This window comes from Anser anser (assembly GCF_964211835.1).
Source record: "Anser anser genome assembly, chromosome: Z".
NCBI classification, from domain to species: Eukaryota; Metazoa; Chordata; class Aves; order Anseriformes; family Anatidae; genus Anser; species Anser anser.
The window spans coordinates 72,849,146-72,864,642 of record NC_139723.1 but is presented as its reverse complement, the minus strand read 5'-3'; the positions used below and the strand labels follow the sequence as shown (position 1 = coordinate 72,864,642).

Here is a 15,497-nt window from a genome sequence, read left to right as displayed (position 1 = left end):
AGAAACAGCTTAAACAGCAGTTTATCTTGGACATCTGTACGAAATTCAGTATTCAAAGCAGAAGGTGTCCTGAAAACAGATCGACATCTTACCTCCCTTGGCTGACTGGCAATAGCAATGGTGCCATCTGTATTGTATTTGATAGGTGCGCCCCCTTCCTGCACCAGTGTCCCATAGCCAGTACTGGTGTAAAACGCTGGGATTCCTGCTCCTCCTGCTCTAATACGTTCAGCGAGCGTACCCTGTGGGAAAACACATTTAAGAGCTTGTCTAAAGTCATATAAAATTTGAATGGCACCTTTCAAAAAGGAAACATAACATTTATCTTAACATAAATATTTCAAACCCCTGTACTTCCCTGCATGTTATTAATTCACTTTATTGTTCACCAGTGTACATACGCTGTAGACCCATCATTGTCATGCAGATCTACACAATTTGCCTATGCAGTCCAGAAAGCATATCACATGCCTAAGGAGTTCAAGGTCTTTTGGATGGAACTACTGAGCGTGAAGTAGGAAGATGGAAAAAATGAATTGCAAGGTGATAGAGAGGTGAGATTTGAGACTTTTGAAATCTGAGAAGTAACAAGTGCCTGGTTATTTCCATGTCAGCTGACTGAAAAACAGAATCACAGAATGGTTTGGATTAAAAGAGAATTTAAAGATCACCTAGGTCCAATCCCATGAGTCCCATGAGCAGGGACACCTTCCACTAGATCAGGTTGCCCAAAGCTCCATCCAGCCTGGCCTTGAATAGCTCCAGGGCTGGGGCATCCACAGCTGTTCTGGGCAATCTGTGCCTCAACTCCCTCACAGGAAAGAATTTCTTCCTAACATTTAATCTAAATCTACCCTTTTTTAGTTTAAAGCCATACCACTTTAGTTTAAAGCCATATCACTCCAACCCCTGACAAAGAGTCCCTCCCCAGATTTCATGTAGGCACCCCTTTAGGTACTGGAAGGCTTCTGTAACGTCTCCTCAGAGCCTTCTCCAGGCTGAACAACCCCAACTCCCTCCGCCTGTCTTCACAGGAGAGGTTCTCCAGCCCTCTGACCATCCTTGTGGCCTTCCTTTGGACTTGTGCTAACAAGCTGATGTCCTTCTTGTGCTTGGGGCCCCAGAGCTGAATGCAGGACTCCAGGTGACGTCTCACGAGAACAGAGAGGAGGGGCACAATCAGCTGCCTCACCTCATGCTGCTTTTGATGCAGCCCAGGATAAGGTTGGCTTTCTGGGCTACAAGCACACACTGCCAGCTCATGTCAAGCTTTTCTTCAACCAACACACGCAGATCCTTCTCCTTGGGACTAACCTCAATCCATTCTCCACCCAGCCTGTATTGGTGCTTGGGATTGTCCTGGCCCAGATGCAGGACCTTGCACTTGGCCTTGTTGAACCTCATGAGGTTTGCACAGCCCCACCTCTCAGGCCTGCGCAGGTCCCTCTGGATGGCATCCCTCCCCTCCAGCATGTCAACCACACCACACAGCTTGGTGTCATCGGCGAACTTGCTGAGGGTGCAATTGACCCACTGTCCACATTACCAACAAAGACGTTAAATAGCGCTGGTCCCAAATATCAGCCCCTGAGGAACACAACTCATCCCTGATCTCCACTTCACGTTGAATGCAACTCTTAGAGTGTGACAATCCAGCCAATTCCTTACCCACCGACTGGTCCATCTGTTCAATCCATGTCTCTCCAATTTAAAGACAAGGATATCATGGGGGACAGTGTCAAATGCTTTGCACAAGTCCAGGTAGGTGATGTTAATTGCTCACTCCCTGTCCACCAATGTTGTAACCCCATCATAGAAGGCCACCAGATTTGTTGGGCATGATCTGCCCTTAGTGAAGCCACATAGGCTGTCGCCAGTCACCTCCTCATTTTCCATGTGCCTTAGCATCATTTCCAGGAGGAATTGTTCCATGACTGGGTATAAAAGGAGAGTTCCTGTTCATCTCTGGGATTCTTTGACAAAATCCCAAGAGATTGAGCCCAAGGGACTCTTTTCCATAAAATCTTAATACTGTTGCTTTGCCTAGAGACTTATGTTAATGGCTGTTTCAAGTCCAAAAGCTTTGCATTGGCATCACCTTTGGAAATGCCTCCCAATAACATGCTGTAGGTTTTAAAGTTATAGTATCTATTTTATAAAACTAGTTCTCAGTGGAATACCGATACTCATAATTCTAGGATCTCATTATATTCCAGCTATGCAGGTACCTTGACAGTGCTAAAAAGTTGTAGATGTTGGATCATAACACTGTAGAGACTAATTCAGTTGAGATTTAACAAACTAGCACAAAAGACTTAATGTATTCTAAACATTGTCTCAGAAAAAAAATGGTCTCCTCTTCTGTTTCTTACCCACTAGATGGCAGACACTGCACAAACAACTTCCCCAAAAAGCACACCAGAGCTACCATCGATATGGTAATCCAGGGATTCTTTGACTTTTTCCCCTTATATGGGCCACAGCATTAAGCCACGCATAGTTCATGTGTTTTTCTGTCACCCAGGAGGAACTACCAAGGACAAACATTGTACAATAAAACATACTATATATACATACACACACATACATATGTGTATGTGTGTACTTATATTTACTTGAAACTAATGTAACATACCATGCCATAACACAAATTCACACAATATGACCAGTTAGATCTTAACAGAGTAGCTGCAGTCTACAGCCCATGATCCTAACTTGGCAACTGCCATCTTTCTCTACTGCACTTCTGCACAGAGAGAAAACATGAAGAATACAAATTAATTTAAAAGACCACTTAAGGAACATTGCAATGAGTATTTTAGATGAAAATAAACCACCAGCCTTCTTACCTGAGGTGTAAGCTCAACCTCAAGCTCACCAGATAAATACTGGCGTTCAAATTCAGCATTCTCTCCAACATAGGACGATACCATGCGTTTTATCTGCTTAGTCTGAAGCAGAAGACCAAGTCCAAAATTGTCAACACTGTGTAGAAAAATACAAGACAATACTGGGCATTTATAACTGTTTTGTTGTATGCAGAGCACCTGATAAATGTAACGACTTAACTAGATACGACAGAGTTATCTTCCCCCATTTCTGATGTAAGGAATTGTAGATTAAAAAAATAAGAATAATAAATTACAGTTTTAATAGGGAAAAAAGCATCGAAGCTAAAACTGAGATGTAGGAGTCTATTGCTCACACCTCTTCTCTTCAAAGGCACTGAAGAAACCAAAAACTTCATTTTTAAAGACATTTCGTATGTCACAGCTACAAATATGGGCTTAACAAGTGCTGTTATGCTACATACTTGCACCGTTAAAAAGCTTTGCTAACTAATAAAGAGTCAGACAAGGCACAACCAGGCTTTTACTAAAGAGAGACTTATTTTTTGTTTGAACTCTTGCTCCCTAGGGAGAAGGCCAGTTAAAGTGATTGTTTAGCAGCTCAAGGAGAAAGGTACATCCACATTTACAGTGCTGGATTGTACCCAAAGCAAGAGAATTTTTATATTTAAATTTTCTTACTACAGTAAATATTCCACTTTCTTATTAAGAAATTGTCTACTCTAGCAACATTATATTGGACATTAAAATTGCAGTCAAGATATACTTGTCTGTCACAATGCCAGCTTAAACTGAATGCCAAAGATAACAGAAGTTTTCCTGTGCCACTGCTTCAAAATGTTCCTAAATTCTAATGTCCTAAAGATGGTCTTTGTTAGTCTTTAGCATTTTTGTGATTTTTGCCACCCTGTATTTTGTACTTACAGGACCAGAACATACTTCAGGTTTCTGTAATGATACAAAAAAGGGAAATAAACAGAAACCGTATTACAAAGAAATGTTTCTTTCACATACCTACATTATGTGGGATATTGGCAGACTGGTACATGTGTGTGAAGCTCCTCTACCTCTATGTTGATCTCTGCAACATGAGTGGAGAACTCAGACCCTCCACACACACCATGGGAAAGATGCCATGATGCAGAGGCACCTCACAAAAATGATGTGTATTTGCTAACAGCTGTCTCAATTCAGCAAAACAAGATTATCCACACAGTGGAGTCATATTTCAGCATAAGAAATGTTGAAAAATATTACAAGTGTTCTATAAGAAATCAAACCCAGTACCCAGCACACTGTAATTAGCATGTATGCATTTACAATACACACATCGTACTGAAAACACCACTCCTGAAGAAGAGCTTCCCAAAGGTTGTCTGTATTTTTTAATTATATTAATTTCTATTATACTAAAGATTATATGAAATATATCATTTATTGATATTAATCTCACCCGCTTGGCATTCTTACATAAATAATGATGTCTACAGTGCTCTTCCTTCTCTAGATAGTCAGAAATTATCTCTTTCCACCAATGACCACATGAAGAAAGTAATGCATCAGACCACTTTCCTTTATACATTACCCAAATTATCATTAACCATAACCCCTAACCCTGGTATGGCAATGGGAAAGGAAAAAAAAAAAAAAGAAAAAAAAAAAGAGTACTGATGCTGAGTGTGCCTAGAGTTATTTGTTTTGCACAATAAATAGTGGAGTTCAAAGGAAATTACCTGCTGGACAACAACCAAACCTCATTCAATGCATATTGATACTCCATCACTTTAGCATTCCATTTTACACATCTCAGCTGTGACCTCCTGGCATCCTTTCAAAAGGCCAGATTCAAAAAGTTAGCACACAATCAGTCTTTATTTTATAACAGAAAAGCAGTAATGGTGAACATAATCCACAGGCTTACACATTTTTATTCTGAAGTTTAATTCTGCTTAATTAACTTGGACCAATGCAGTATTTCTGTTGTGGTATGTAATATGTAGTATTTCCCATCATTTACTGTTCAGAAAGCTCCACAAATCAACGCAGAGCATAAGCTTATCTCACAGCAGCTGTTCTTCCACACACTGAGGCATTGAAAGTCTTAAGTTTCAGGCAGAATGAGGTAGCTCGGGATGCCTTTGAATGCTTCTCCTAAGCGATCAACCCAAATTCACTAAAGAGTCCAAGCTGTCTCTTCTCCAGGCTGTACCAGAGCTGACACGCCCTCCGATACAACAGCACAACTACCCTTTTGGTTGCCAGCACTGCAGCATGCGTTGCAGTGTTGTATGCAAAGTGAGAAGGGGCTGAGCAGAGCAGTACCAGGACCAGCTATTCCCCTCCTATCACAGTACTCGCAACAGCTGCATAGAGCAAGATGTGCAGTCAGAAAGCCTTCGCAGCTGCGTGTATAATGAGGACTATTTTAAGATTTGGCAGCCTACTTCTATGCATACACAAGCAATTTGGAAACTATGCATGAGGAAGTAAAACAAAATTCTCTTGTATGATTCTTCAAGCTTATTTTTTGTTCTCTAGTTGTAAAGGACTTAAAAAAAAAAAAAAAAAAGCTTTCTCCACTCTCTAACTCTGACCTATAAAAGAAATCCAGCTCTGATGCAATACCATACAATGTCAAAAGTGTTCCAGCATGCCAAAGCCTTGAGAATAAAATCTGTGCCACATGGAAACAACCTATATTTCTAACTCCCCACAGGAACAAATTCCAGAGGCTTGGAACTAAAAAAGCTGAGAACAGAGTAAAACAAGAAGTCTTGTAGGCAAAGAAAGGGATTAAAAATAAATAAAAATACAAGCACCACAATTTGCTTTGTAGTGTCAGTCAAAGCAGGAAAATCCCTCTCAAAAGAAAACCATCAAACCCCGATTTATCATTATAAAAGATAATAATGAGCAAATATGATAGACCAGCTAATATCTGACAGCAGTTTAAAGGGGCTGTATAACTAGAGTACTGCACAGTAAAAAAAGGTACATTAAGTAACAGTCTGCAGAGCTTTATGGTGGAGCAGTGTTTTGAACTGTCTACAAATTGGAGTTTGCTGTCAGACAGAAATAGGCAGACATGAGATTCCTGCACACAGGCAAAATTGTGATCACACGTGCACTTAAGAAAGGAATTGCAGCAGAGGGCCAAAAGCGAATTTGTAATGGTTATAAAGAAATCTCTGCCTCGTTTCACCAAGACTTCTACTCTCTGCTTCCACAGGCTAAGCAACAGCTACTGGAGCATATAGTCCTTAGCAGGATTCTGCATATCTTCATTCTAGATCCCGTACAGATATGTTTGTTTCTCTCATGTATTGCAGGAAAGTATCACCTCTCAAACAAAGCTTTGTAGTTACAAAAATCCCCTAAGAATTAAACAAAAAGTTATTCTGTCACACTCAAACCAAGGTGTTTCTAAGTCACTCTCCGTATCTCAAAGGAGGTCAATTTATTCAAAAATAAAACTGCAGTGAGGATCAGTCACTGGGCACACAGGCCATGCAGCCTTTTTTTCCTAGCACAATGAGAAGAGGCATTCTGCCTTCAGACAATCATGCACCAAGAAGCTCTGCCTGCCTGCCACTCAGAATTACTTCCATTCCCTGGGATTTCATCTTCAGAGAAGCATCACAAAATCCAATTGCTGTTACTCATCCTATATGTTTATATCATATGTCAATTATATGCAACATGCATTCAGGTTTCCAGCTGAAAAACCCTCTTTCATGGACACTGTATAACCTTTCAAGCACATCAATAACCTTTCATGTACATTATTTTTCATTTCCCTCCAAAAATCTCACTTTGAATAGTTCATCCTAATTTATGTTTTCTGTGTTTTTTTCCTTACACTTGAATATTCTAAGAAACCAACTTTTCACACAACTACCAAAAAGCTATTCTCATTCCCATTTTCCCCATGCTTTGCCCTTTAGTTAATATCTCTATTCTGGAATGAAAGTAAAAAAACAATTTCTGATTTAGGGAAATTTTATTCAGTGTAACTTTTTTGTTTGTTTTAGGGTGATTGTTAATTGCTTGTTCTCCCTTTCCATGTTCTACTGCTTTCTTGGTCCTTTTGTTTTGGGCACAAAAGTTTCTTTGAATTTTTAAGCTTTGTTTATACTGAAAATGTTATCACTAAATATCTCTCTTGCAGGCAATGCCCTTGCTATCAGATAATAGCTTTAAGAAGAAAAATCCTTCACTGAGTGAATGGAAAGGGAAAGAATGAATCCTGAAGCAGGGTTCAGTCCCTTAAAAATTTAAACAAAGGTGAGTGTAATAAAAATGTGTTGCTCTGGACAGGAAGGAAAGAGGCGTGGTGGAAGTTGTTACAGCTTTTATGTGTACTGTCAGAAGAAGGAAAGTACAGAGACAGAGAATGCTTTCTTTTACCCTCAAAGCCATCAAGATTTCTTTAAGTTTCCCGTTCTGTATTAGGATGAAATCTGAATCTACAGAATACATGAAACGACTACAGAAAAGGAGATCTAACGTGACACTGACCGGAAAATGTAATCACAGTCCAGCAGGTCTGGTTGTTCAGTAATGAATTCCTTTCTATTGTTTTGTCCCTCTCAGACTTGCAAAATCTTCCTGTCAAAAACTAGGGTCAGCCTTTTCTAATAAAAAACTAGCCAAAGAAGACTCCCAGGTGGATCTAGCCCACAAATCTCAAATACACTTCAAATAGGCTCAACAACATGTCTATGTTGCACTCCAGATAAAGGTAGTTTGCAGTTCTCAGACCTTTATTTCCTGGGAGTCTCAAATAAGATACATTCTACAGCATCACAGGGAAGATGACTTTATGAAGTTTCCAAGCTTCACACACCAACAAGCCCTACACAGCCCAATGAAGCAGGTAACAGAAATTTGCATTACTATTCAGACAAAAAGGCAGACTTGGGATGTCACACTGCTCTGGCAGAAGACGTAAGATGGCTTTTCATTCCTTTTCAGTAAACAGTGCTAATTACACTCTCCTCTCTGCCTTTGTAAAGACGTTTATATGTATCAAAGAGAAGCACAAGTATATGTATAAAGGACTGGCTGCCCTTACTGTGAACACTGGAAACTGCTAGTGAGCAGCATCAGTTAGCTTGATGGCTTTGTTCTATGTCACTTAAAGAGAAGTTTTTCTCCGTTCTTGCTGCCCAAGGATTCTCCGGGACCTGAGGTGGATATTCCTAGGAGATCACACCAAGACCAGAAGTCACTGGATATGAAAGGTTAACGTGTATATTCAGGTTTTGTAGTATAAAAATATGCTGGACAAAGAGGAGCTAACATGATGACGTACCTGACCTTCCTCCTCCTACAATATGGAGATTGGAAGGATGGAAGGATAACTACATCATCCCTGGAGACCACAGACTGAGAAAGAAAACCATGTAATAAAAATACTCAGGCAAGGCCCCTCCTCAAGCAGAAACTAGAGTTTCTTGAAACTTGCTGTTGCTGCAAAAAAAGCGTACTTCTCTTCGTCCTACTATTTTGGTTAGTCCTGTTGTAGTCCCAAGGTTTCTGACATACAGATATTCTTCTGAAGAGTGCTTTATATGAAAACACTAGTCAGCTTCTGGAGATACACGAGCAGTCTCTCTCTAAGCATTCGGCAAGTCACAGCGTTGCACAGCTACGCACGAAACCTGATAATGTACGGATCCGTTCCAGAGCTAGAAATTTTCCTGGCAAGAGGCTAGAAGTGGGAGAGAGAAATAATTTCTTCCATCTCTGTCCACTTAAAAGAGGATTCATCTAGTCTCTTTTTACTTTGTAACTTTAGCTTTAAAGTCCTCAAAAGGATCTGCTCCAAGTTACACAGCTTGTGTCTCCTGCTAGGTTCACACTTCCTGAGGAAGTCCAGGTGGGCTCCCAAGCTGAGAGGTATGGACCGAACACTATCTGGTCGTCAGTAATACAGCCTTAAAGTTGCATGCTCAGGGGCTGCCCTAACTACAGCATGAAACTTGACCAACAAGAAAAAAGCCTGAAGAAACCATCCAAGTTCTTAGTGATGCACATTCACAGCCCCACAATAATCATCACAAAGTGCAATCCTGGCAGCATCAGAACATGATCCTTTGTAGACTTTGTGCAGAAAATGAGTGGATGGCCTTTGCCAGAAGACACCTAAGCACATGCGATCAAGGATAAAATAAATGTGGGCAATCACTCATCTAGCAGCACTTGATGTCTTGCACTGTCCAGTCATCTAGCTGTGAGAGCATGTCCCACAGTAATCCCTTACGCATTAGGTTAAAAGATTAGTGAGGAGCCAGCTAAGCCAATATGCTGTTTCTGCTTCTTTTCTGTTCTGCACTACCAAGAAAGTACATGGAGAATGAGAGGAAGATGAGGGGTGGGAATCAACTAACAGAGAGAGGGAAACTGTTTTTAACTTTCTTTTTTTTCCTTTCTCCTAGCACATTCTTCCATCTGTCCTATTGAGAACTGGTTAATGGAAGGCAGAAAAGAGAGGTAGAAACTATCTTAGGGAAGGTAACTGAGAAGAGAGGAAGAAGACAGAAGTATTGGAGCTTCAGTATGCTAAGGCACTCCCAGTCAGAAGGAAGAGGTAGGACAGAAAGCAGGGCAGGTCACAGCTTCCAGAACCCATAGCATCTCTCTCACCACCTTTTTAGCCCATGGCAAAGGACGAAGGAAACGATGCACTGAACCTCTCTCAGCTCAGCAGACTGAGACTGCCCCTTTCACTCCGAGGGGAAAAAGGTGAAAGAAAAAGGAGCCCATGGTTGCTGGAATCATGAAGGCCTGCCTGCAAGCTATCAGCATGACTGAGCTTTAAATTCCCTCTGCTCACTCTCCACACTGCTTGCACTGCACTCTTCTCCCTCCACTAGTAAAGCCTTCTCAGGGAAACTCCAACCTCTCTGCTCCAGTAACTCCATCTCAGCTTCAGCCTCACAGCAAAATAACAGTATTGTTCCTCTGCCATCCTCCTCCTCCATAAAAAAAGATGCACCACTGCTTGTATGAATGACTAGTGCAGATATATGCCAAGTCCATCAAAATGGTGTGAAGGCAGACAATTTTTGAGAAAGACAAGTACTGCACACTGGAAACTTATGTCAGCAGCAAGGACTTCTCTCTGTCTTTCTTTTTGCTATGAAGTGGCATATCACATTTTTAATACAACAAATAAAACAACAAACTCCAGTCAGAGCTTTTAAAATTTACCCTATTTTTCCTTTGCAGTGAAGTTAAATAGTATAGACTTAATCCATTAAATATGTGAATTACATCATGCATGCATCATACTTCAGTCTCCTGGCTGATAGCTAAGTTTAACTTTTATTGACACTTTTCTAAAATTAAGTTGACACGATTCTTCAGACATGCTGAGTTCTTTACCTACATGGTCCTCCTCATTTGTAATTGCAACCTGCAAGTCATCTTCTGAGTTGATTTCTCAATAGTTCCATGTAGTGCAAAGTTTAGTACAACTTGCCCTGCCAAAATCCTAAATAACCTCCACACTAAAATTAGCAAGATGACCTGGTCAGATCTTGAGGGATTTGCAGTTCAAAGAGGGTCAACAATCTATAAACAGTTGTAATAAAGCATCCAATTAGATTCTTACAAAAAAAAAAAAAAAAGATCAGAGGAAAAAAGAAGTAAATTGCCCAAAAGGTTCATCTTCACACTAAAAATATATTACAGACCTTTCCCCATTAGTTTGGCAATTTGCCATATGTAAGAAAGATAAGAGTCATTGGTGACCTTGTATTTCACTTGTGAAAGAATGTTTGAGATGTTTAAAGAATTTCTTATGTATGCAGAAACTACATCACAATGTAAGATCTTCTGAGCATTATCTTGATTGTATCTTTGTGACATACAAGCTTTCTTCACGCTCTCCCATAAACTTCTTCAGTTACATTTTTCACTCTGAATCAAGTGATCGTCACTTTTATGATTGTTAGAAGCACTCGACACCTTATTGATATGCTACATGGAAAAAATTCTCAACTTGCTGTGAATTTGGGATGCGACTTCTACCAGAAGACTTCTTTTTTTTGACATAAAAGGAAAGAAACATATACATTAATATATAAGGAAGGAATTAGGGCATGGGAATTACATACACAAGAACAAACAGGAAGTTTATGTCAAAGATGGCAGACTTAGCTCAAAGTAATTATTGACAAACGAGATAAATTTTATCTATGTTAAAGTTTATTAAACCTGTCTTAAAAACAAAATATTTAGTTGTTAAAACTAGAAAAATACCATTCATGCTTTTGAATGAATATAGGGTGCACAGTCATACAATAAGTTTCCCATCTAAACTGTGCATCACAAGATTGCCATTGAATAGTTCCTTATCTGGCAACTCTCTACCTGCAGGTAGTCCATTATGAAAACCATACATTAGACTCAGCTGAACTAGTAACTTAGTGCATACAGGCACAATGACCAAACATTTACCACACGGATATTTTCTCCTTAGTAATGTATAATATTGTAACATAAAAATAACTTCTCCAAAATGAGCACAGAAACCAAAGGTTCAAAAAGCTGCTAATGCCTTCTTAGCAGATAGCTTGAACCTCTGATAATCTGACCACATGTGGTCCACCTCCTTTAAAATGGTTGCTCAGGTGATTAGTAATTAAGATATATTAGCTGTGACTTTTCTATTTTTACTGTAAGTGAAACCCTACTGTTCAATACTATTGCATTCAGAAAGAATGCATGTTTAAATCCCACAAGCAGACAAAACCCAGAGGGAAGTAGATCATTTATAACCGTCAGACCACATGTGCAGCTAGTGTAAGTAACTAACAGACTTCATTTTCACCTAGCACAAAGTCAGTCTATTGAGATGGTAGAGACAGAATAAAGGTATTCATCTCAGAATGTACTTTTACCCAAAATTAGTTAACCATTTCATGAAGCATAATTAATGAAAAATAACAATTTGGAGCCAATTCTGTAAACTTTCATTTTAAATATTTGGCTTTGTTAACTGTTAATGACAAGATTAGTTTTGTTGCAACACATATCCTGAAACAATAGGCCTGTAAGCCTGCAAAAATGGAAGCCTTGGCATAAGTTGACCTGAAATGTCCAAGTCTACTATAACCTGAAGTCAGTATGCAACAGGTACTACGAAGTCATAGGGCAGATGACAAAAAAAACACGTGCAAGAAGGTACTGTATGTCAGTCACAGCTATGTTGGGAATTTACTGAATCAAGATTTAAAATAAGGGTGTGCTGATGTATATGTAGCTAACCAAATTTAAACAACAATGCAGCAAAGATAAAATAAAATGGATTCTAGAAGGTTACTGAAATAGAATCTTCTAAATTTAACGGGCATGTAATCATACATTGTAAAGGAAATACTTAAAATATGAACAACATAGGCAAAACAAGTTATAAGGGAAGGTGTGCGAGTATGCATTTTAAAAGCACACCTACCCACTATAGCGCCTTTAAGTATCTCCCATGGTTCACAAGCCCCAGTTTCCCCTGCAGCACGTTGTGTAAATAGCAGAGATATGGGATATTTGTATTGCTTCCCTTTCAAACACTTTGCTTTGTTTGGTTTGGCAAAAGAGTAACTACTCTTAAATATGCCATTTCACTGGCTAGTGCATAGCTTAGGCACTACAGAAGCGCACAGCAACCAGCAGTGTGTTGAGCAGGATCATGTTTCTAACTAAGGTGCCCAAGAGCGCCTCATACAGTACTGTACATCCCCTCCCTGGCAAGGCTTTCACAGGTCAAAACAGGACTTTACCTGCCAGCAGCCATATGAATCGAGGAAGGGCTTGCAGGAGGAATCTCCTCCTTGCTGCACTGTAGCACAACACAGTAAGGTGTGAACTTGTGACCACATACTCCTCTGAAGTTGTTTCCCTGCAGTGCCAAGCATTTCTAAACTTGGCTGAACCTTCTCTCCAGCTAAAAGAAAGGAGTTGCTAAGGGTCCAGCAGGACTTCCTCCTGCTTTCTCCTAGATGCAAGCGAAGCATTGTCTCCCTTGCTGCTCTTTAAGTCACAAACAGATCTCTCTGTAGGAACGTTTCGTGGTTCACGCATTTTGAAAGACATGTGACTTAATCCGTGTTGCTGCACTGTTCTCTCGAAGAGGCTGCCTGTCTGCATACTTGGCTCCTTCTCTGCTCCGATTACAAGTTGCCTACTAACCCCACTGCCAGATGAAAAAAAGCCTAACCACAGCCAATTACCTCCTGTGTGCTCCAAGAGCTGGAGAATAGAAAGCAGTTGCAGTCAGGAAGATGAAACACAGCAGGGTATCAGCTGCAGCATAACACTCAGCACCAAAGCAAAATACTGAATCCTGAGGCTTCTTGGAAAGTGGCAAATTAGTCACCTCACAAAGTACTTGACACCCCAAGATAAAACGAACAACTCACCCTTTGAATACTACTGCTGCAGGGCATATGAATTTCAGTTTTCAAATCTATTTATTAGCGTTGCGATACTTGGTAGTATCACTATGCTTTTTGCTATGGTATTCTAAGATGCTTAAATGGTTTTACTCACTGTGATGAGAATTTTGACTTCATTAATGACAACATCTGTGATTTGATTCAGATGTCAAACCCTATCAAATTATAGCAGGCTAAATTCCATATAATAGTTAATAAATAAAAACAAAAGATGAGGCCATATTCTTAAATTAATTTCAAAATAGACAATACTGTTTAATATGAGATTAAAACCAGTTTTTTTTTGTTTTTTTTTTTTTGTTTTGTTTTGTTTTTTACAAACTAGCTTTCATGAAAAACCCAGATGTTCTTGGGCATTTTCAAATCATCATATATGATACCACCTACAAGGAAAGCCTGAGCACAACTGCTGCTCCAACACCCCCTCAAAGGTAACAGCCATTAGCAGGTATACAAAAGGAAATGAGGACGCAGGTCTGAAATGCCTTTAAAATCTGTAGAGGTGGAAGCCTGCACTGGAGACAGACTCAAATACCAACACTTTGAGTATGCCTAAAGGGAAGCACAGATCATCATACTGTTCTGTGATGTTCTTATCAGCCTTCCATGAACATTCATGGAAAACCAAACATTTGACACTAATCTCTCCAGCCTAAAAGACCAAATAACTTTTTTTTTTTTTTTTCAGGGCAACTCTTTCAAGCAAAATTAATTCCAACCTATCACAGAATTAAAGAATCACAGAATGGTTTGAGTTGGAAGGGACCTTAAAGAACACCCAGTTCCAACCCTGCCCAGGGCAAGGACACCTTCCACTAGAGCAGGTTGCCCAAAGCCCCATCCAACCTGGCCTATACCACCACCAACAACCTTGGTCATATACTAGATATTCTATATTATAGAATAAAAAAGAAAGTGTCTGCTTCTCAGTTCCATTCCACAATGCTTCTCTCTTCACACTTAAACCTTCACAGGTCTCCTAGAAGCATCTGTGCATTCTATTAACGCATATGCATGTCATTCAGAAATAAGGGTATAAGGAAAGTGATTGAGCTCTTCTACATGATTGATCTTTCATAACAATTTTCATCTCTTTGTCTCCTTTTTAGCATCCAACAAAAATTGTTTTCAACAGGATACTGAGAGGTTTGAGTGTGACTCTCTAAGTGCTAATGCAAATTATATTCATTACTATGCATGCACAATAGCAAGCGTGAGGAACTGGAAAAAAAATATGATTAACATATTGTGAACTTCAGCTGCCTGGATTATATCTATAGGAACAAAGTTTCTTCTAAAAACAATAAAAAATAAAAAGAGAACCACAACTGTACTTCATTAAAAGTAAACAAAAATAAAACTGGTGGCTTATTTCTAAGGTGTCTAAAGAACTCGAACAGGAGAGAACAGAAGTGAGAACCTTAACAGAACTAAGCATAAATGTCTCATATCTATGTCTAGCAGAACTCAATCAGTAGCTGTGTCACCTTCTATCAAACATCAGAAGTTTTTTGATGCAACAGGAGGGCCATATACTTTGCCAATTTAGTTGGAAGTGCAAACTCAAATTCTTCAGAATTATCATAACGATTGCTCAAAAGAATATTCCAGAATTTGTAAGATTATATATCTGAGAAAAAACTACTGCCTAATTTTGCTCAAATACAGTTTTCCCCTATGATATCAAGCTTTTAAAGAATAACATTTTCTGAAACACTTCTCCCTATTACCACTGCTAATTTCAATCTACAGATTGGTATTATCTTATTATCCAGGAAACAATGCTGATTACAGTAGATAACAGAAGTTACTTTCTCTTGTTAATGAGTTAATGTTAAGAAAGTACTTTCTCTTGTTAATGTTTAAATCTGCATTTTGAAAAGGTAGTGCAAAAGACCACATAGAGATTTCTGGTGTTTCCTTGTTCTATTACCAAGAAACTGTGATCCAAAATATTTTATGTGAGAAGGGACAATGATTTGTAAAACACATTTTTTTAATTCATTATTAATTGCTATAATTGCTTCCATACCTGTATTTTTGAATGATATTCTGGTTTTAAATCATGTTAACTTCAGTCTAGTTAAAACAAAATAGATTGGGATACAAAACTATGGACAAAGTATAGGAGAGATATAATGACGCAGATGAAAAGAGCACAAAGCATTACTAGATAGATCAAACCTAA

The 15,497-nt window shown here is 39.2% G+C and overlaps 1 protein-coding gene across 3 annotated transcripts in view; it reads right to left on the bottom strand.

Annotated features, from left to right (window-relative positions):
* Positions 1-15,497, bottom strand: part of OXCT1 (3-oxoacid CoA-transferase 1) — an 89,735-nt gene that overhangs the window by 68,586 nt on the left and 5,652 nt on the right. For 2 of the 3 annotated variants that reach the window (XM_083818418.1, XM_083818419.1), the window contains exons 4-5: positions 2,850-2,985; positions 93-242 (exon numbers count right to left, since the gene is read on the bottom strand). In XM_083818418.1, the coding sequence (XP_083674544.1) occupies positions 93-242; positions 2,850-2,985 (286 nt within the window). Of the gene's footprint in view, positions 1-92; positions 243-2,849; positions 2,986-4,582; positions 10,776-15,497 lie in introns of those variants that run through there. The other variant, XM_083818420.1, reaches the window with a different exon arrangement.